This window comes from Carcharodon carcharias, chromosome 11, assembly GCF_017639515.1.
Source record: "Carcharodon carcharias isolate sCarCar2 chromosome 11, sCarCar2.pri, whole genome shotgun sequence".
NCBI lineage: Eukaryota > Metazoa > Chordata > Chondrichthyes > Lamniformes > Lamnidae > Carcharodon > Carcharodon carcharias.
Window position 1 is genome coordinate 62,715,497 of NC_054477.1, and position 21,599 is coordinate 62,737,095.

General features: G+C 41.5%; 1 protein-coding gene across 6 annotated transcripts in view; it reads left to right on the forward strand.

Annotated features, from left to right (window-relative positions):
* Positions 1-21,599, forward strand: part of cwf19l2 (CWF19 like cell cycle control factor 2) — a 266,997-nt gene that overhangs the window by 216,122 nt on the left and 29,276 nt on the right. For 5 of the 6 annotated variants that reach the window (XM_041198939.1, XM_041198940.1, XM_041198943.1 and 2 more), the window contains 2 exons: positions 9,637-9,738; positions 16,277-17,422. In XM_041198939.1, coding sequence (XP_041054873.1) covers positions 9,637-9,738; positions 16,277-16,417 — 243 coding nt within the window. In that variant the 3' untranslated portion in view covers positions 16,418-17,422. Of the gene's footprint in view, positions 1-9,636; positions 9,739-16,276; positions 17,423-21,599 lie in introns of those variants that run through there. The other variant, XR_005944421.1, reaches the window with a different exon arrangement.

Genomic DNA, 21,599 nt, shown 5'->3' on the forward strand with positions numbered 1-21,599 from the left:
TTATCATTTCCCATATTAATAGCTTTCTCTCTTGCCTTGTGTCTACTCTTTTTGGCTTATTCTTCTCAAATTTGATCCCTTGCCCTCACTATTCGCTTTAAAACCCTCTCTACTTCCCTAAACATGCAGCTCATGAGGACACCAGCCCCAGCACAGTTCAGGTATAGACAGCCCCAATGGTACAGATCTCACTTTCCCCAATACTGTTGCCAGTGCCCACAAACCAGAACCCACTTCCCCCACACCAGTCTTTGAGCAACGCATTCATTTCTCTATTTTTATTTGTGCTATGCCAATTTGCACATGGCTCAGGCAATAATCCAGAAATTATTACCTTTGGGGTTCTGCTTCTCAATTTGGCACCTAGCTCATCGTACTAACCATGCAGATCCTCCTTCCTCATCCTGCCTAAGTTGTTGGTAAAGTGAACTGGGGAAATAGGTTAAAGGCAAAATACTGCGGATGCTAGAAATCTGAAACAAAAACAAAAATTGCTGGAAAATCTCAGCGGGTCTAACAGCATCTGTGGAGAGAAAGACAGAGTTAACGTTTTGAGTCCAGATGATTCCTCTTCAGAACTAAAGAGAAGTAGAAATGTGGTGAAATATATACTGTTTAAGGGGGGTGGAGCAGGTGAAGCTGGATAGAAGGCCAGTGATAGGTGGAGGCAAAGGAGAGATTGCAAATGATGTCATGGACAAAAGGTTGAAGGGGTGTTGATGATAGTGGTACTGGCTAAAGGAGGTGCTAATGGTGACATTAAGAGCAGAAAGCAGGATGAGCAAGTGACAGATGGCCTTAGTCGGGGTGGGGTGTGGGAGAAAATATCAAAACAGGCTAAAAGATGGGGATAAAACAATATGGAAATAAATTTAAAAAATAATAATAGAAATAGGTGGGAAAAAATGTATATATAAAAATTAAAAAATAAATATTTGAAAAAAGGGGATCAAAAAGGGTTGAGGATGGAGGAGAGAGTTCATGATCTGAAGCTGTTGAACCCAATATTAAGTCCGGAAGGCTGCAAAGTGCCTAATCGGAAGATGAGGTGCTGTTCCTCCAGTTTGCATTGAGCTTCACGGTAACATTGCAGCAGGCCAAGGACGGACATGTGGACATGAGAGCAGGGTGATGTGTTGAAATGGCAAGCAACAGGAAGGTCTGGGTCATGCTTGCAGACAGACCGAAGGTGTTCCACAAAGCGGTCACCCAGTCTGCTTCACTTGAAAAGGAGTGTTTGGGCTCTTGGATGGTGAGGAGGGGGGAAGTAAAGGAGCAGGTGTTGCACCTTCTGCGATTGCATGGGAAGGTGCAGTGGGAGGGGGTTGAGATGTATGGGGTGATGGAGGAGTGGACCAGGCTGTCCCAGAGGGAATGGTCCCTACGGAATGCTGACATAGAGGGGGAAGAGAAGATGTGTTTGGTGGTGGCATCATGCTGGAGTTGGCGGAAATGGCGGAGGATGATCCTTTGAATGCGGAGGCTGGTGGGGTGAAAAGTGAGGTCAAGAGGGACCCTATCATGGTTCTGGAAGGGAGAGGAAGGTGCGAGGGCAGAGGCGCGGGAGATGTGTCAGACACGGTTGAGGGCCCTGTCAACCACAGTGAGTGGGAAACCTAGGTTAAGGAAGAAGGAAGACATGTCAGAAGCACTGTTTTGGAAAGTGGCATCATTGAAACAGATGCGATGGAGGTGAAAGAACTGGGCGAATAGGATGGAGTCCTTTACAGGAAGCAGGGTGTGAGGAGTTGTAGTCGATGTAGCTGTGGGAGTGGGTGGGCTTGTAATGAATATTAGTGGACAGTCTATCAGCAGAAATTGAGACTGAGAGGTCAAGGAAGGGGAAGGAAGTGTCAGTGATGGACCATGTGAAAGTGATGGAGGGGTAGAAATTAGAAGCAAAATTAATTTAAAAATTTCCAGGTCCAGATGAGAGCGTGAAGCGGCATCGAAACAGTCATCGATGTACCGGAGAGAGTTGTGGGAGGAGGCCTGAGTAGGACTGAAACAAGGAATGTTCCACATACCCCATAAAGAGACAGGCATAACTGGGGGCCCATGCGGGTACCCATAGCCACACCTTTTATTTGGAGGAAGGGAGATGAGTTTAAGGGCAACTATATGGGCATGAAAGCTCTGCTAGCTGAAGTGAACTGGGTTGCTAGGCTAGGGGATAGAGCAATAGAGAAGCAATTGCAGACATTTAAGGGGATATTTCAAAATAAGTATATTCCTACTATAAAGAAAAATTCTAAGTGGAGGACCTACCATCAGTGGTTAACTGAAGAAGTTAACGAAAGCATCAAGCTTAAGGAAAAGCATGTAACTGCACAAAGGTGAGTGACAGGTCAGATGATTGGTCAAAATCTAAAGAATGGCAGAGAATGACTAAAAGGTTAATCAGGTGAAAGAAATTAGAGTATGAGAGGAAGCTAACTAGAAATATAAAAACAGATAGCAAGAGTAAGTAAAGTGAGTGTTGGTCCTCTAGAGAATGAGAATGGGGAGTTAATAGTAGATACTAAGGAAATGGCAGATGAAATGAACAAGTATTTTGCTCTCCTCTATACTGTAGAAGATACTAAAAACATTCCAGTAATATCTATAAATCAGGAAGAGGAGGGGAGAGAGGAACTTAGTGAAATTGCAATCACTAGGAAAGCAGTACTGAGCAAAAACTGTTGGAGCTGCGGGCTGACAAGTTTCCGCGTCCTGATGGACTTCATCCTAGGGCCTTAAAAGAGGTGACTAATGAGCTAGTAGATGCATTGGTGTTGATTTTCCAAAATTCGCTAGATTCTGCAAAGGTTCCATCAGACTGCAAAGTAGCAAATTCAAGAAGGGAGGGAGGCATAAAACAGGAAACTATAGGCCAGTCAGCTTGACATCTGTTGTGGGAAAGGTCCTAGAATTGATCACTAATGAGGTTATAGCTGGGCGCTTAGAAAAACTCGAGGTAGTTGGGAAGAGTCAGCATGGTCTTGTGAAAGGGAAACCATGTTTAATCAATTTAATAGAGTTCTTTGAAGGAAGGAGTAACATGTGCTGTGGATAAAGGGGAGCCTGTAAACATACTGTACTTGGATTTCCAGATGGCGTTTGATAAGGTGCCACATCAAAGGTTATCGTGGAAAATAAAAGCTCGTGGTGTAGGGGGTGTAACATATTACCATGGAAAGAAGTTTGGCTGCCTGACAGAAAAGAGAGTATACATAAATGGTTCTTTGTCTGATTGGCAGGATGTGACGAGTGGAATCCTGCAGGGGTCTGTGCTGGGGCCTCAACTTTTTACAAAGGCATAGGAGCTGACATTAGGCCATTCGGCCCATCGAGTCTGCTCTGCTATTCAATCATAGCTGATAAGTTTCTTAACCCCATTCTCCCGCCTTCAGCCCGTAACCTTTGATCCCTTTACCAATCAAAAACCTATCTATCTCGGTCTTAAATACACTCAATGACTTGGCCTCCACAGCCTTCTGTGGCAATGAATTCCATTGATTCACCACTCTCTGGCTAAAGAAGTTTCTCCTCATTTCTGCTGTAAAAGTTCTTCTCTTCACTCTGAGGCTGTGCCTTAGGGTCCTAGTCTCTCCTACTAATGGAAACATCTTCCCCACGTCCACTCTATCCAGGCCTTTCAGTATTCTGCAAGTTTCAATCAAATCCCCCTCATCCTTCTAAACTCCATCGAGTATAGACCCAGAGTCCTGGAACGTTCCTCATATTTTAAGCCTTTCATTCCTGGGATCGTTCTCGTGAACCTCCTATGGACCCTCTCCAGGGCCAGAACATCCTTCCTGAGGTACGGGGCCCAAAATTGCTACAATATTCTAAATGTGGTCTGACCAGAGCCTTATAAAGCCTCAACAGTACCTATTCAGTTCCTCCACCATTTCTTTATTCCCCACTACTATTTCTCCAGCGTCATTTTCCAGTGGCCCAGTGTCCACTTTTGCCTCTCCCTTACCCTTTATATATCTAAAAAAAACTCTTGCAATCTTCTTTTATATTACCGGCTAGTTTACCCTCATATTTAATCTCCCTCCTTATTTCTTTTTTAGTTGTCCTCTTGATCTTTGTAGGCTTCCCAATCCTCTGGTTTCCCACTGCTCCTTGCCGCATTGTATGCTTTCTCTTTAGCTTTTATGCTGTCCCTGACTTCCCTTGTCAGCCATGGTTGCCTCGTCCTCCCTTTAGTATGCTTCTTCTTCCTAGGGATGAATTTTTGCTGTGTCTCCCAAATTACTCCCAGAAACTCCTGCCATTGCTATTCCACTGTCTTTCCTACTAGGCTCATCTCCCAGTCAATTCTGGCCAGCTCCTCCCTCATGCCTCTGTAGTTGCCTTTATTCAACTGTAATACCGTTACATCTGATTCCAGCTTTTTCCTCTTAAATTGCAGGGTGAATTCTAACATATTATGGTCACTTCCTCCTAAGGGTTCCTTCACCTTAAGCTCCCTTATCAAATCTGCCTCATTACACATCCCTAAATCTAGAATTGCCTGTTCTCTAGTGGGCTCCAACACAAGCTGCTCCAAAAAGCCATCTCGTAGACATTCTACAATCTTAGGATCCGCAACCTACCTGATTTTCCCAGTCTACCTGCATATTGAAATCCCCCATGATCACTGTAACCTTGCCTTTCTTACATGCCTTTTCCATCTCCTGGCGTGTCTTGTGCTCCACATCCTGACTACTATTTGGAGGCTTGTACATACTCTCATTATGGTTTTTTTTACCTTTGCGGTTCCTCAACTCTACCCACACAAATTCTACATAATCTGACCCTATGTCATTTCTTGCTATCGATTTAATTTCATATCTTACTAACAAAGCAACCCCACCCCCTCTGCCAACCTGCCTATCTTTTCGATAGGATGTATATCCTTGGATATTTAGATCCCAGTCCTGATCCCTTTGCAGCCATGTCTCCGTGATGCCCACCACATCATACCTGCCAATTTCAATCTGCGCCACAAGCTCATTTACCTTATTTCGTATACTGCGTGCATTCAGATACAACACCTTCAGTCCTGTATTTCCCGTCCCCTTTCTCATTGTCGTCCCTTTGTCTGATGTGCTTGAAGTTAGATTCCTAGCCCTTTCGAAACACTCTGTCCTATTTTGTGTTCTGGGGACTTTAATAGCCTCTCCTGGGCTCTCCTTTCTTTTCAGTTTCTTCATAATTTTCCATGAAGTTGAATCCACCACCCCCCCCACACACTAACCTGCTGCTTTGTTTCCCATTAGTCATACTTCTTGGAGTACCCTTTCTAATTTAAAGTCCAATTGACCACCCTATTTACCCTTTTTGCTAGAACATTGGTCCCAGATCGGTTCAGGTGGAGACCGTCCCAAAGGTACAGATCCCTTCTGTTCCAATACTGATGCCAATGCCCCATGAAATGCAATCCCTCTTTCCCGCATCTTTAGCCATGTGTTTACTTCCCTTATTCTCATGTCCCTATGCCAATTTGCACTTAGATGAGGGAAGTGAAGGCATGGTAGCTAAATTTGCAGATGACACCAAGATAGGTGGGAAATTATGTTGTGAAGAAGACATAAGGAGTTGCAGACGGATATAGATAGGTTGAGTGAATGGGCAAAAATCTGGCAGATGGAGTATGATGTGGGAAAATGTGAAGTTGGAAGGAAGGAAAAAAAAAAGCAGAGTATTATGACTGCAGAATTCCAAGGTGCAGAGGGATCTAGGTGTTCTAGTGCTTGAGACACAAAATGTTAGTATGTGGGTACAGCAAGTAATTAAGAAGGCTAATGGAATGCTATCTTCTATACAAGAGGAATTGAACATAAAAGTAAGGATATTGTGCTTCACTTATACAGGGCATAGGTGAGACCACATCTTGAATACTTAGTGTAGTTTTGGTCTCCTTATTTAAGGAATGATGTAAATGTATTGGAGGCAGTTCAGAGGAGGTTTACTAGATTGATACCTAGAATGAGCAGGTTGTCTTATGAAGATAGTTTGGACAGACTGGGCTTGTTTCCACTGAAGTTTAGAAGAGTAAGGGGTCACTTGATTGAAGTATATAAGATCTTGAACGGTCTTGACAAGGTGGATATGGAAAGGATGTGGGTGAGTCCAGAACTAGGGGCCACTGTTTTCAAATTGGGGGGTGCCCTTTTATGATAGAGATGAGGAGAAATTGTTTCTCTCAGGTGGTTGTGCAACTTTGGAACGCTCTGCCTCAGAAAAAGGTGGAGGTGGGGTCATTGAATATTTTTAAGGCGGAGGTAGATATATTCTTGTTAGGCAAGGTGATCAAAGGTTACCGGGGATAGATGGGAACGTTGAATTTGATACACAAAAAATCTGCCATGATCTTAATGAATGGTGGAGCAGGCTCAAGGGGCCGAATGGCCTACTTCTGCCCCTATTTCGTATTTTTGTATTTAAAGGTAAGATAGACAGATTTTTGGTGTTTCAGGGAATTAAGGAATATGGGGAGTGGGTGGGAAAATTGAGTTGAAGCCCAAGATCGGCCATGAATGAATGGTGGAACAGGCTCAGTGAGCTGTGTGGTCTACTCCTGCTCCTATTCCTTACGTTCAAATGGAATGTTGCAACTTATTGCACGGGAAATAGAGTATGAAAGTAAGGAAGTGTTGCTGCAGCTGTACAGGGCCTTGGATTGCATCTAGAGTACTGTGTATAGTTTTGGTCCCTTTACTCAAGAGAAGATATAATTGCATTGAAAGAAGTTCAGAGAAGGTTCCACTCCACTGATTTCTGTGATGAAAGGGTTGTCTTATAAGGAAAGGTTGAGCAGGTTGAGCCTCTACCCATTGAGTTTAGAAGAATGAGAGGTGATCTTATTACATCATATAAGATCCTGAAAGGACTTGACAGGGTGAATGCTGAGACGATGTTTCCCCTTGTGGGTGAGTCTCGAACTAAGGGATACAGTTTAAAAATTAGGAGCCTCCCTTTTAACAGTGAGATGAGAAGAATTTTTTTTCTCTGAGGGTCATGGGTCTGTGAGTTCTCTTCCTCAGAGAGCAGTGAATGCTGGTTCACTGAAATATTCAAGGCTGAGTTAGATTATAGATCAACAAAGGTGTCGAGAGTTATGGGGGCAGACAGGAAAGTCAAATTGAGGCTACAATCAGATCAGCCACGATCTTACCAAATTGCGGAGCAGGCTTAAGGAGTCGAATGGCCCACTCTTGCTCCTAATTCTTGTCTTGTTATGCTTCTTTTTTATTTCAGTTCTTCTCTGAGCCTTCTATATTGAACCTGGTTCTCAATTGTACTATCCAGATGACATCTGTCATATGCACCCATTTCTGCTTCATCTTGCTCTATCCCTTTTGTCATCCAGGGAAGCTATAATGATTAGACTCAGTGTGAAATGAAAAGCTTCTACTAGTGGAATGTTGAATATACTGGCCAAAGTGTATAGCAGGCAAATTGCATTAACACTAATGTTCACTATGAGGAGTGGGGATTGTAATTCCAATTAAATTGGATTTTGGACCAATATCACTGAAATGAAACAGGGTCTCTGCGTTTAATATAAGGCACATTGGTGCTGAATGTGTCACTGAGGAGAAGGGAATTATTTTGGTTTCTCAACAAGTCCATCACAAACAAAACCCAATGCTGAACAACGCATGAATACAAAAATGTTTGCCTTTTTATATCCGTGTTATACAGCTTATGGGATTTTCTTTTCTTGATTATCTTTGAATGATTCTTTTCCTACTTCAACAACCATTTTTTCTTTTCAATCTGTTGAACAAACATGAAGGTACAATTGGTTATAGGTTAATTTTAAGCCAAATGATCAGTGGATTGTGCCTCCTGACACCAATGCTGGGAGTAAAGAGGCTGGAACCATTTCGAGGCCTGGGTCACATTTCAGTAGAACCAGTGAGCTGCCTGTTCTAAACAGAGCGAACTTCCTCTTCAAATGCTACAGTGGGATATTTTATTTCCATCTGATAAAACAGAGGGTCTTATTGGAAAGATGGCACTTCCTTCAGTACTGCACTGAGTTGGGCTTGAATTATAAGCTTCTGACTCAGTATGTATACTTAAGATGACATAATAGCTGGGTCCACAACTAAGTATAATTGTAGCAATTAACCACACTATGCATCTGTACTCTTTTATATAGGTGTGAGTATCCACCAGGTTATAAGGTAAATATTCACCAGATTGTAACATATAATTTTATCAAGTTGCAGAAGCCACCATGGCCTTTATTCTGTGTGCTGCATCCAGCAGGCGGGAAATTCAATAATTTATCTAACGTAAACAGAACTGCCTCACTTGTCACTAACTGCTTTCAGTACATCGTTAATTGAGCAGCAGTGGTGCCAGTTTGGGAAGAATACTTAAGTAAACTGCATGAATTTTTAACATTGGCTAGGGCAAAAGAAAATTGTAGAGTCTAGGACATGCAAATCTTCCTTTGATAGCCAAGGCTATAGAAAGCCAAATCAAGTGTTTTCTGTTTTTTGCTTTCAAACTACATGACTTTATTTCATATAGAACCCTCACAGGATGAAAGCCTCCTCTCTGTTGACTATCAGTTGTTATGAAGCAGCAGATGATGTGTTACAGGTGGACCAAATCCACAAGGGAAAATTGATCGCGCTATTACAACGGTTTTGCTATTTGTATTTAGTTCGAGATGCATGCACTGAATTCAGAAGTAATAAGTCCACCAAGACTTTTAGAGACTTTTTAAAAACTAAATTAAAATATTTATTAACAAAAGAAAAGATTTCAAGCACATACATAGGACTACATATTACTACTATAATAACTCCTAAAATTCCTAATTAACCTGACTCCCAAGCAACAGTCCAAAAAGGCAACGGTCCAAAAATAGATTTTAGATTTTAAACAGACCCAGCAAATTAACACAATACCCCGAACAGTGGAATTCCCAATGGCTTTTCTCCAGTTTTGCCAGACAGCAGACTTCTGCACAAATACTGGAGTCTTCATTAAGGCTACTTCACATACTCCTATTAGATTTCACAATGCCTTCTCCCGACACAGCCTCATTCTCTTTTATATGTTTCTTTTTTTTTAATATGTAAATTCTATTGTTTCATATGTCTTTGAAAATGTAAACTCCTCACAGTATAAAAGCTTTCATGTTGCTACTATTTAATGTCAGTAACCTTTGGGAAAAAAAAACATATTCCTTAGCCTTGCTTATCTGGCTAATTGTAAACAGATTAAAATCCCTTTGAAATCTAAATTCCCCCTTCATCTATCTAAAAATGCAAATTCCCTTCACAACTTACATGCTAAAATCCCAACCATGTTTACTTATTAGCATGTCAAGAACCTAGCTTCTGTTGTTGCGTTAAAGCTTGCAGTCTATTTGACTCCAAATGTAATTAAATCTCACACAAACAGACCTAACTATGCATACCCCCATAAACCTACTTTACAATAAACCAGAAAAATATTAAGAAAATCATTATACTTTCATGACACAGTTTAGACCAAACTTGAACCAAGAGTAAATCAACAGTTCTTGGGTATTTCAACCCCAACATTGCCTGTATTCTTTCAGATACAGGCATCTACCTGCCATAATGTCGATATTACATAAAAGACTCATCAATATTAATAATTACTTTCTTTCAGATTCCTAAAGGTCTCCCTTATTTTTCTGTGGATTTTGGTCTCCAAGGGGGATTTGCTCACGTCATTGAAAATGAAGAGAAGTTTCCTTTTTATTTTGGAAAGGTAACCCCTAGTTATTGATAACTTGTATTGTTATGGAGCTTGATGGCATAAACGATGAACTTGATGTTTCCATAAATCATCTTGGAAAAAATTCAATCAGTAAAAAAGATCATAAAATGGTGAACTTATTAGCTCCCTAAGATGCCATGCTAATTATGGTATATTGAATTTGTCATTCAAATAACAAGTTCTTGTTGCAGTTATGTTGGGCTGTATGAGGTATGATGATTTGGTCACCAGGTGATTTCAGGGAAATACTTAGACTGCTGCTCCATAGTAGGCATCTGTCCTTCTCAGGAAATAATGGACCGAGTCTGGGGTGAATGTCACTTCTGGATTGAACATCATGTGTTGTGGCTATAGGGGCCAACTCGTGAGGGGCAGTTCTTTCTGCAGCTGGCACAGATGAATAACGTTGGCTTGAGGTCGACTGATGTTTTTTACTTCTGCTGGGCGCTCTCTTCCGCAATTTGGTCATTTGTTTTGTCATCTGTTTTTTCTAATGCCCTTCCTGACTACTTGTCTCCAGGCGCTCTGATCAGCAGTAAGGACTTGCCATGCATTGACTCTGATCCTGGTCAACTTGATGTCTCGCTTACAAATGTCCTTGTATTGCAGGCGTGGGGGTTTGCTGGTCTCATGCTGATAACAAGCCTGCCATAGAGCATGTCTTTGGAAATGCGGCCGTCATCCATTTGTTGCATGTAACCCAGCCAACGGAGTCGTCACTGACTCAAGAGGGCAAACATGCTGCAGATCCCTGCACACTGGTGTACTTACATATTCAGCACTTTGTCCTGTCATGAGATGTCCAATATTTGTCTGAGATAGCTGAGGTAGAAGCTGATCAGCTGCTTTCCTTGACTTGCATAAGTTGTCCATGCATCACTACTCTAAAGGAGGGTGTTAAGCATAGGGCACCAAGGAATTGGCAAAATGAATGAAAATGGACAAAGAGGTTGCTGGAGCTACGCTGTTACCATGGAGTCTGTGATGAACAGCTACTTCTGAACCAAGCCGTGAGACATGTAAAATCATGCCACTGGCACCAGCTAGACCTTATCATCACCAGGCGTACTGCCCTCAGCAATGTGCTCACTACTCTCAGTTCTCACAATGCTCACTTGACACTGACCACTCCATGGTGTGTAGCACAGTCAGGCTTCAGCCAAGGAGGCTATACCACTCCAAGAAGAAAGGTCATCCTCAGATCAACACTTGTTGTACCACAGACCTCGAAGGGATCCAGGAGCTCCTCAACATCCTCGACCGGGTTCTTTCGGACAAGAACGTCCAAGGCCTGAGTGCAGTGTCAAAGTGGGATCATCTGCTTGTCACCGTCTGCCACTCTGCACTTACTGCATATGGGAGAAGAGATCAGAGGAATGCTGACTGGTTTGAGGCTTATTGGACTGAAATGAGTCAATTACTGCAACCAAGAGGAGAGCCCTCATGAACTACAAGCAAGTCCCCAGCAAACAAAACCCAGATGTTTTCAGAGCTGCCAGAATCAAACTTCAGCTGACAGCTTGGCGCTGCACCAATCCTCCTCCATGTTAACCTTGATAGTTCTACTCTCAGCTCAGCAAGTTTGTTTAAAGCATCTAATTTAATCTTGTATTTTAAAGGTTTACTCTTTTCAAATCAGTGGTGCTCATCAAAATATACAGTTCCAATAAAATGTGAGATTTAAATCCATTTAGTGCTGAGATACTAGAAGAACAGAATGTTTTCATTTGATTTTGATGGCTGTTGAATTGTTAATATCTGGTAAATAAAAAACATTTTCAAATTAAATAAGTAATTAAAGCTGAGTAACACTCCTGATAATCTGTCAGGACTGACACACATTTGGCTAGGTTTGAGAAACTGCAAATGGTTCTACCTATATGCACTGTTTCTTAGGCATTGTCTCATGCCTAAGCATGTACAGTGTGTTTACTGTGTCTCTGACAGGAAGGCAGATAGAAACTTAGAACCACTCAGCCCATTAAGTCTGAGCTGGGATATTTTTCTAGAAAAATACAAAATAAATTCCACAGACTCATTATTTTTCCCCTGTCCTATACCTTCTACTTGAAGCATTTATTCAACATTCTCTTAATTCACTCAATGGTCTCTGCTTTTCCACAATTGGGATTGGTTGAAGCATTCTATGTCTACACAGAAGCATTTCTTCTAACCTCTCAATCTCTTAGTAAACATTTTAAAATAAAGGCCTCTTGTCACTGAGAGGAAATAGTCTATCCCTAATTATGCAATTCTCTCCTATACCCCATCCACATAATTTCGAGGCCACAATATTGGGCTTCTTTGTGGCTGTAATTTCAATGCTGCAAGTGCTGATTTGGTACTAAATGATATTCTAGCTGAACACCACCTTGGCAATAGAAGTGTACATCAGAGGTGTGCAGAGTAAACAGATTGTGACGTTGGTCAATGTGCAACATTGATTTGACTCCAGCGCTGGCAATTTTGATTTTGCCGTACTAATTAACACCCTCTCTTAACCTCGCGCGGCTGAATATGTGTTCAGCAGCAGGGAGGGGCCCCCACCAGTGCTTTAAAGAGATCGTCATCAACTTGTAGGTTTGTTGCTCCTTACTTTCTACTGGCTCTGTTTGAGTTCATGAAAGTTCTAAATATTTTGAAGAGTTGGTTATAGTTGAAGTCTGCAGGTAGAGGTTCTGCACTTGGGAAAGGTGTTCTTTGTGACTGCAAGGACTCTGAGCACACCACTTGCTCTCAGAAGTGGATGCTATGGTAGCCGTCCCCTTTGGGCCATGGAATGAAAGGGAGTGCACATGTGTCTTAGCCAGATGGTAGTCTGCCACATCCTCCACAAGCTTGGTACCATGAGGGCACAGCCCTTCCCACCAGGGATTTAATGACCATTTCAGAAGGAGGCAGCTGCTGGCACAGCCACCTTTTGGATGCTCTGTCCATGAGCATCTCACTTAACTTCAATTCCTGTGAACAAAATTCCCAGGATCCCCATTATACAACAGTCCCACACCTACCATCCCTTGTTATGGGCTGTAAGTGTTCTCTTGACCACAATCCTGAGTTAAAAGCCACCACAAAACAGCATTCCATACCAACTTTATCTAGCAAAACATTGAATATTTCATATAAGACTCAACTAATCACCCTTGTGTACTCCCTTGATGCCTGTCTTCCATATGCCTTTGTCTGGCCTAGTATTCCTTTGCAGTGCTACTGCAGTTGCTACCGGCTGGCTGGTGGAAGGCTGCTGACTTTCAGTGGGCCTTGTAGAACTCTTCGAGCAGTGTGTGGCCTAGAAGACCCAGCTTTGAACTGCGCCACCTTGACATGAGTGGCAGGAGTTTGGGCTGGCTGGCTAGCTGGCTGACAAGCAATAGCATGGGCACTGGTGGCGTGGCAGTGGTGAGAGCACAAATGCTATCATTCTGAGAGAGGACAGCAGGTATGTGCTCTGTGGAGCCACTGCTGTTCTTCCAGGGTAATGCCTCAGAAATCCAAGGAAACTATTGCAGCACAAATTGATAGACTTCTGTGAGCCTGCAAGCCCCTTTGAGCACTGATACCTGCAGCCATGATGGCACCAGTCTGAGTCTTCATCACAGCACACCTAGATTTCATGACCTCAGTCCAAGCTTCCACTGCAGCCTTCAGATGTTGGGTGGCTTGAGCTGCAATGAAAGCTGAACATCAGACACTGCATCATAGTTGGGTCTGTAGATGCTCTCATGGAGTTGACCACCACCCCCAATGCTAGAAAGAATGGGTACCATGCTCTGCACAAAGCCCTGTGCTGTGTTGGAGCTGGATTTCTCCAGGCTCCTTCACAGTGATGGCAAGCTTTTGGCAAGCCTGTCAATGCACCGAGCATTTCTATGTGCTTGCCCCATCAAAGTCCTCACCTGAGTCTCTTGCAGCAGAACCTGTGTGTGATTTTATCCTCTGTGGAACTGGCACCCGTGTACACCCTAAATCTATGGTACCCTTTAAGGTTTGTGTGATGTTATTGTCTGAATTGCTGTCTGCAAATGTGAGACCAAGTGACAGTGCATTCCCATTACCTCCCCTCTTCACTGTCCACTCCTTCCAGGTGAAGTAGTGATTTACTTGTACTTCTTTCAATTTAGCATGCTGCATTCACTGCTCACAATGTGGTCTCCTGTACATCGGGGAGACCAAACACAGTCTAGGTAACCACTTTGTGGAACACCTTCGCTCAGTCTGCAAGCATGAGCCCAACCTTCCGGTCGCTTGCCATTTCAATTCACCATCTTGCTGTCATGCTCATATTTCTGTCCTCTGCCTGCTGCAATGTTCCAATGAAGCCCAATGTAATCTGGAGAAGCAACACCTCATGTTCCAGTTAGGCACTTTACAGTCTTCTAGACTCAACATTGAGTTCAATAGCTTCAGACAATGAACTCTAACCTCCATTTTGAATTCTCCCACCCCAAGTGCCAATTTGTATCTTGTTTTCATGTTTTTGCTTTCAAACTCAGCTGATTTTTATTCTGCTATTAACTCCTTTGCCCTTTGTTCTTGACATCTTTGATATTTAATCCCCCCGCCCTCTAACCTACCCTTGACCTTACCTTTTGTTCCACCTGATGCCCCCTCCTCTTTTTCAGCAGCATAACACCCATCATATTTTTACCTCTCTTCAGTTCCACAGAAAAGCCATATTGGACTTGAAACATTAACTCTGTTTCTCTCTCCAGAGATGCTGCCGACATGCTGAGTTTTTCAGCACTTCCTATTTTTATTTCAGATCTCCAGCATCTGCAGTATTTTGCTTTTACGACAGTGTTTCTTCTGTCTCTTGTTGATCTAAGACTTCAGCCTTCCACACCACTGCCTGATCAGTTGGCGACAATTCTTTGGTATCTGAAAGTATAAAGGCATATGGGTAGGATTAGGCTTAACAAAGGGTAGCGAGGGGAAGCAAGAGTTGTATGCTTATGCCTTCTGCAGCATGTAAATCAGAAGAGATTGTGGGATAAGATGGAAGTAGGATATGAGAAGGTGGATTAGGTAGGAACATACCATCATATTTCATGGTATTCAGCCCACCTCTGATCATGATTGCCAGTACCATCTCCTCCATGGAGGTGAGGACTTGTGACTGTGCCTGCCCTTCACTAATTAGGTGCTGCTGCATCTGTTTATGCACCATCTTGTCCAGTAAGAGAAAGAGAACTGTTAGTGAATGTGATCCAATGTGTTTGGGTGATGTGTCTCCCACACTTAAATAGCTAGAAGCGTGTGCAAGCTATGAGACGTAGTGTGCAACTTTCGGCAGTGTTAAGTGTGTGAGGGTGAGATGAAGCTATGAATGTGGGTTATGAGTTACTTGATAGAGACTGTTGGTAGTTGAGTGAAGGGGGCAGTGTGAGAGAGAATCCTTCATTAGTAAAATGGAACAGTGTGTGAGGCTAGTTCTTCATTTGTGATGATATACCTTGCATACACTAACCTTGACCACTTGTGAGATCATTAAACTTCTTGCAGCATTGCGTCCAGGTCCTTGGGCCTTGATTTGTGATGGTTGCCTACGTGCTTTCTCTGTTTGCTTAGTATCTGCCTAGAGGGCCTCCTAGCACCCACTAAGAGAAGGGAACATCTTTCCTCTTGTGCACCTCCTGCACCAAAGCCTTCTGCTGATCGCAGAATTTTGGGGCATGCTCCACGGCCATTTTTCGATGTTCTCCCTGCGCATTAATTGCCTTTTCACCATTTTTGCTCTTGCTGTTGGCAGAATGTACGTTTAAGAGGCTGGCTTTAAGTGGTGCTACCTCGTTCGAATTTGCACCCCCTGTTGAGGCAGGCAACCACTCAGCACCCTTAACACTAGCTGCCCAAAGTTTGCATGCTGCCTGCATTACTTTGAACGGGCATGGGTTAATCAAGCATCGAGATCCGCACTCCCATTTTTGAAGGCCATCAAATTTTTAGTCTCCTATCTTTCCATTATGTATATATTCCCATTTGTTGTTTTTCTCCCAAATTTATTACTTCACATTCATTCAATTAAATTCCTTCTATGCAAGCAGAATGATTAATGAAAGGTGTGATACAAAAAGGAGTTTGGCTATGAAACTAATAACAGTTAGTCAGATAGCATGCCAACTTTTTTCACAAGCACATTGAAGCTGAGAGCATAGATTTGGGACTGAAGTTCACTGCATTACCAGAGTCACCCAAATGAAGGTACTGTAACTGTAAAGAACAAAGCTATCAAAAATAGAAAAGGAGACCTTGATGCTAATTAAGTTCTTTAATCACAAAATAACTATAAAGGGTGGGACTTAAAATTTCAGTAATTGCTATCTTATTAGAAGGTGAAGGGGAACTTGGGGTGCACTCAGTGAGCATCTCAGACGAGAGGGAGGAAGTTGACCTTGACCCAGTTGTCAAAGTATTGTGAGTGGGATAGGGGTGACAAATGGGAAATAGAGTAACACGAGGAGAATAAAATACAATTTATAAAGGTTTGCAGAAGAAACATTGACGTAAACTGCTTGTTTTATCTTTAAAGGAAATAATTGGAGGCATGTTAGACCTGGAGCCAAGATGTTGGATGAAGCCAATCAGAGAAAACTTTGATGATCAGAGGAAGAAAGTGCTGCAGTTCTCACATTGGTGGAAGCCATACAACTGTACTAAAAATAAGGAATAATGTCACCCATTGTAGCAAAATGGCTACAGTAACTTGAAACATGGCACTGGGGATGGGATTCTTTCTAAAAATATCATGGCAGTTTCTTAACGTCGACTAATGTCAAGATCCGACTATTTTTTCATGAAACATTGAGAAGGCAATTTAGGTATCTAAGGTATGGATTTTGCTGTACTAAAAATAGTTTAATTACAAATTGGTATCATTTTGTACAGTAAATAGAAAATCCAGAAAGCCTGGCATCTTGATGCTTGCTGTTGTATAATTTTGATTTACCCTAGGCTGAGACTAAATGTCATTCCATAATTTTACCACCATTCCTGGAGGCATTGAACCATCACAAGTTCTTCCTTCAAGTTGTTGAGGATTAACAAAACTCCATATAAATATTTTGGGCAGAGTCAGTTAACAGCCAAAACAAACTCAAAACTGTGACCATAAAGTTGCGAAGCAAGGATTTCAACCTCTGTCAATCTTTTGCTATGTTATTATTGTGTAAAATACCTCAGTTGTTAAAATGAGGAACCTGAAAATACCAGTATAAACATTTAACTCCACAACATTATACAAAGAAAACAAAAAGTCAAATTCATTATCCATCGTCTAACAGTCTTTTGCGTGGAATTGAAATGTTCTTATTGTTCTAATCCCATTCCACAGGTTTTAACTGTGGACTATTTCTGTAAAGCACTTGAATTTGCTAAATTTTCATCATTAATTTGGGAATGGATAAATAATTCCTTGTCACCGTTATCACAGGTGAATAGGCTATTCTTCAGGACCTTTACAATTAAAGCAACCTTATCATATGGAGAATATAAGAATACATGAGGTATCAGATTTGATACTAACCATGATTTGTTTTTGTTTGTCTCTTTGTAGTGTATTCTTAGTGTTGCTTACATAACATTGAATCTCAATTTATAATGCACCATGGAATGATTTGGAGTTCAATGCAGTGCTGAATATTAATATTGAGATATAAATAAAGCTTTTTAAAAATTTGTTCTTGTTGCTTTGCAGCTTCTTGTCTTAAATGCTCAAGAGGCACTGTCATTGTAAGATATTTGAACTTGGAGGATGATGGAATAAATCTCATTATTCCAACACCTGTGCAAATCTATTTTTAAAAATAATCCATACTGTAAGAACTGCAAGACTTCCCGCTTCAACAGATGTAGTAGCTGCTGGATAGTAAATATTCCCTCCTGAAAGATGATGAACATGGCAAAAAACCTTTCCAATAGAACAATTGTGCACCCTTCTGTAAACTCTAATTTATGTGGTGAACATAAGGGTGTTATTTTACAAGACGTAATTGCACATTTAAAAACACTGGATTGACCTTCAGTCCTTAATGCATTGATCATCCTATGTTTTTATTGTTGAAGCAGGCAGTTAAGATGAGAAACAGAATGGCTGGCAGCATGCTTAGTGTAATTCTATGCAGTGAGTTTATCCTCTAAGTAGATGAACCTTCAAGACCAGGAACTTCCCAAGCTGTATCCGTGATATATGCTGAGTTTGTTGGTCCCAGTTGGAACTGCTAAAACTGTCTTCATTGTAATGTAATCAGAAAGTTGATTTTTTTTTCTTAGTTCTAATACATTTTACTGAATATTTCCCACTGTGGCTCTGGATGTACAGAAGTATCATACTGACTGTATACCTGAAACTGAACAGGGATATCAAATTTTTGGAAGTAACTATTCACTTGTACTAAAGCATTTATCAGTTTCAAATCTGAACACTTTCATTCAGCATAAGTCACTTACCCAAGTTAGAATTTTGATAATTGGTTTTCAAAGGCTTTTTTTTATTTCACCATGTTACTGTATAGTCTCAGCAAGTGGGATAGTTGCTGAGTATTACTGATGAGTCTAAAGATTAGAGTGGTAAAATGTTCCCAGAGATTAAAATCCTGGGATTACTGCATAAACCACTAATCATAAATTCACTGATTTTTTTTTGTTGGTAATATTTGAAATGAGCTCAGTGACAGGAAATAAATGGTGTTGAGCGGTTGGGTGTTTCTCAGACTGGGCGGTGATTTGCAGGGACATTTCCCAAAGGATCAGTTTTGGGTCCTTGACTCTTCAAATTTTACAAAACGATCTAGATTTGGAGTAAGGAGCAGCATTATAATGCTTGCAGATGATACAAAGTGTATCAAAGTAGAATATAGTGATGAGGAAAGTTATAGTCTTCAGAATTTCATAGACAGGATAGTGAAAAAAGGTAGAAGCATGGTAGATGGCATTCAAAGTGGAGAAGTGTAAAGTGCTGCACTTTAAGAGGTCTAATATGGAAACACAGTAAATTATAAATGGCACGATTTTGAAAAGTGCAGATGAACAGGTGTCTGTATACACAATTCTTTAAAGGTGCCAGGCAAATGGTTAAAAAGCACACAAATTAGTTGGGTTTAGAAAGAGAGGTTTGTAATATGAAAGTAAAGAGACCATAGTGTAATTTTGTAAATCACTGATTAGGCTTCAGCTGGAGTATTGTGAACAATTCTGGCACCATACTTCAGAAAAAATAAAAAGGCCTTAGAAATGTTATGGAGGAAGTTTACTAGGATGTTACCAGTGAAAGATTAAGGAGGTTGGAAAAGTTAGCACTGTTATCCTCAGAATTGAGAAGGGTCTAATGAAGCTGTTAAAGATGTTGAGAGGTTTTGATAGTGTAGGGAGTGGGTCAATAAACAGAGGACACAGATTTTTAAAATTATTGGCAAAAGAGTTGTCAGGATCTGGAAAACTCTACTTGATGGATGGTGGAAGCTGATTCCATTAATAATTTTACAAGGGAGTTGGACAGGTACTTCAGAGTCTCCAGATTAGAACCAATTGTAAAAGTACATCTGCGACGGATGAAATTTGTAATGATGTGAGGTGGTGCTTGTCTAGAGGGTAAAATTAATCAGAAAAACATAAATAACAATTAAATTGTTGTAGATGAACTCAATTGGTCCCCTTGGACTGGTGATGATCTCCGCCACAGTAGACTGCAAGGGACTCTGTGTGATAAATGATTTGTTGAGCATATATGTAACTCCCTTGGAAGATGGATTTTTGTCCTTGCTTCCATCAATGACCTGGACAGTTTAGAAATAAATGTTGAGATGTGGGTGGTACTGCAAAGGCTTATTGTCGTCTTATTTACTGTCATTCTTAGTTCCGCTGACAAGGTGAGCCACCCAGTTACTTGTGATGATGATGCTGCAGCAATGGTGTGAAGGAGGGAAATCTGTGACATTGACCCAGTGACATGAAGGGATAGTATAAATCTGGGAGGACAAGAAATCATAACAGCTTTTATTTATAAAGTGTCTTTAGCGTTGTAAAACATTTCAAGGCATATTCAAACAAAATTTGACACCAAGCCACATATGGAGATATTACAGTATATGACCAAAGGATTGGTCAAAAGGTAGGTTTTAAGAAGCATCTTAGAGGAGGAAAGAGAGGCAGAGAGATTGAGGAAAAGGAATTTCAGAGCTTTGGGGTTTTGCAGGTGAAGGCACAGCCATCTTAAGCAGAGCAATTCTGGCTCATCCAGTACTGATGAAGGTAGAGGTTGCAAGGGAGGAAATAGCTAGTGAAGAATTGGTGAACTGCTGAAGTGCGTCCTATAGATCATACATAGTAATTAGCCATAGTCCAAAAAGGACCCTGGCCGCATCTCTCCACTTGAGAGAGACAATTTGTTATATATAGCTTGAGTGGCACCACTCAAAAAGCATAGGGCAAGGCAAGGTGGCAGGCTTCCATGAACTACCACTACTATTGCTGATGCAGGGATTGAAACTGCACAGTTGGTGTCATTCTGCATCACGATCTAGCCAACTGAGCTAACCAACTCCCACAAGATCAATTGCAGCCACAATGCACCAGTGATGGAGGGGTTATATTATGAATCCAGTGGCATCCAAATCAAGCAGATTGTTCTGACCTGGATGGTGTTGAGCATTTTGAATTATGTTAGCGTTCCATCCATCAAAGCAAGCGATAAGAATTCCATTGTACTATTAACTGGAGCATTAGCTAGACTTTGCCAGGTCAAGAGATGAGACGCTCATCACAGAATACCCAGCCTCTGCCATGCTCTTGCTTGCAGACATGTATTGACATGACTGGTCTTGTTTAAGTTCTGGTCAGTGGTGATCACAAAGATGTTGATAATCAGGGACATGGTAATGGTGCTGCGATTGAAAGCCATGGAGATAGCTGTGCATTTTCTTTTTTTCAAACTGACCACTAGCTGACACTTATTAGCCCAACTCTATATGTTGCCCAGGTTCTGCTGTAGTCAGGCATTGCCTTTATTAAAAATGAAGAAAAATCAAGGTCTGGCAGATGGTGTTTAGCATTTTGAATGAAGTTGCAACAAATGTTGAAAGATTTATTCTAGTAATTTATCCATTTTCAGCTACAGCATACATTAGGCCACAATGCATCAGTGTTGTACAAAGTTAGTATATGTCTCAATGTAATTTGCACCATGTTCATTTATATGCTAGAAACTGGGAAGCTGGTATTTGCGAGCAAGGCAATTTGTGCTAACAATGGAGAATTGGTGTTTAAGAGCTTGTGTTTGTGACAGAGGAGCAGGTATTTCAAAATGAGACTGGTTTTTATATTAATCTCTGGCTCTAATCTTGACTGGTGTCACAGATTAGACATCCACGTAGAACAGATGAAGCCCGTGGAGAATATAAAGAAAGTAGGAAGAAACTTAAGCAAGGAGTCAGGAGGGCTAAAAGGGGTCATGAAAAGTCACTGGCAACCAGGATTAAGGAAAATCCCAAGGCTTTTTGTACATATGTAAAAAGCAAAGGGTAGCCAGGGAAAGGGTAGGCCCACTCAAGGACAGAGGTGGAAATCTGTGTGTGGAGCCAGAAGAAATGGGAGAGATACTAAATGAATACTTCTCATCAGTATTCACCAAAGAGGACTTAGCGGTCGATTTGTCTAGGGAAGAGTGTGTAGGTAGCCTGGATCATGTTGAGATCAAAAAAGAGGTGTTAGGCGTCTTGAAGAATGTTAAGGTGGATAAGTCCCCAGGGCCAGATGGGATCTATCCCAGAGTACTGAGGGAGGCAAGGGAGGAGATTGCTGGGGCCTTGACAGAAATCTTTGTATCCTCATTGGCTACGGGTGAGGTCCCAGAGGACTGG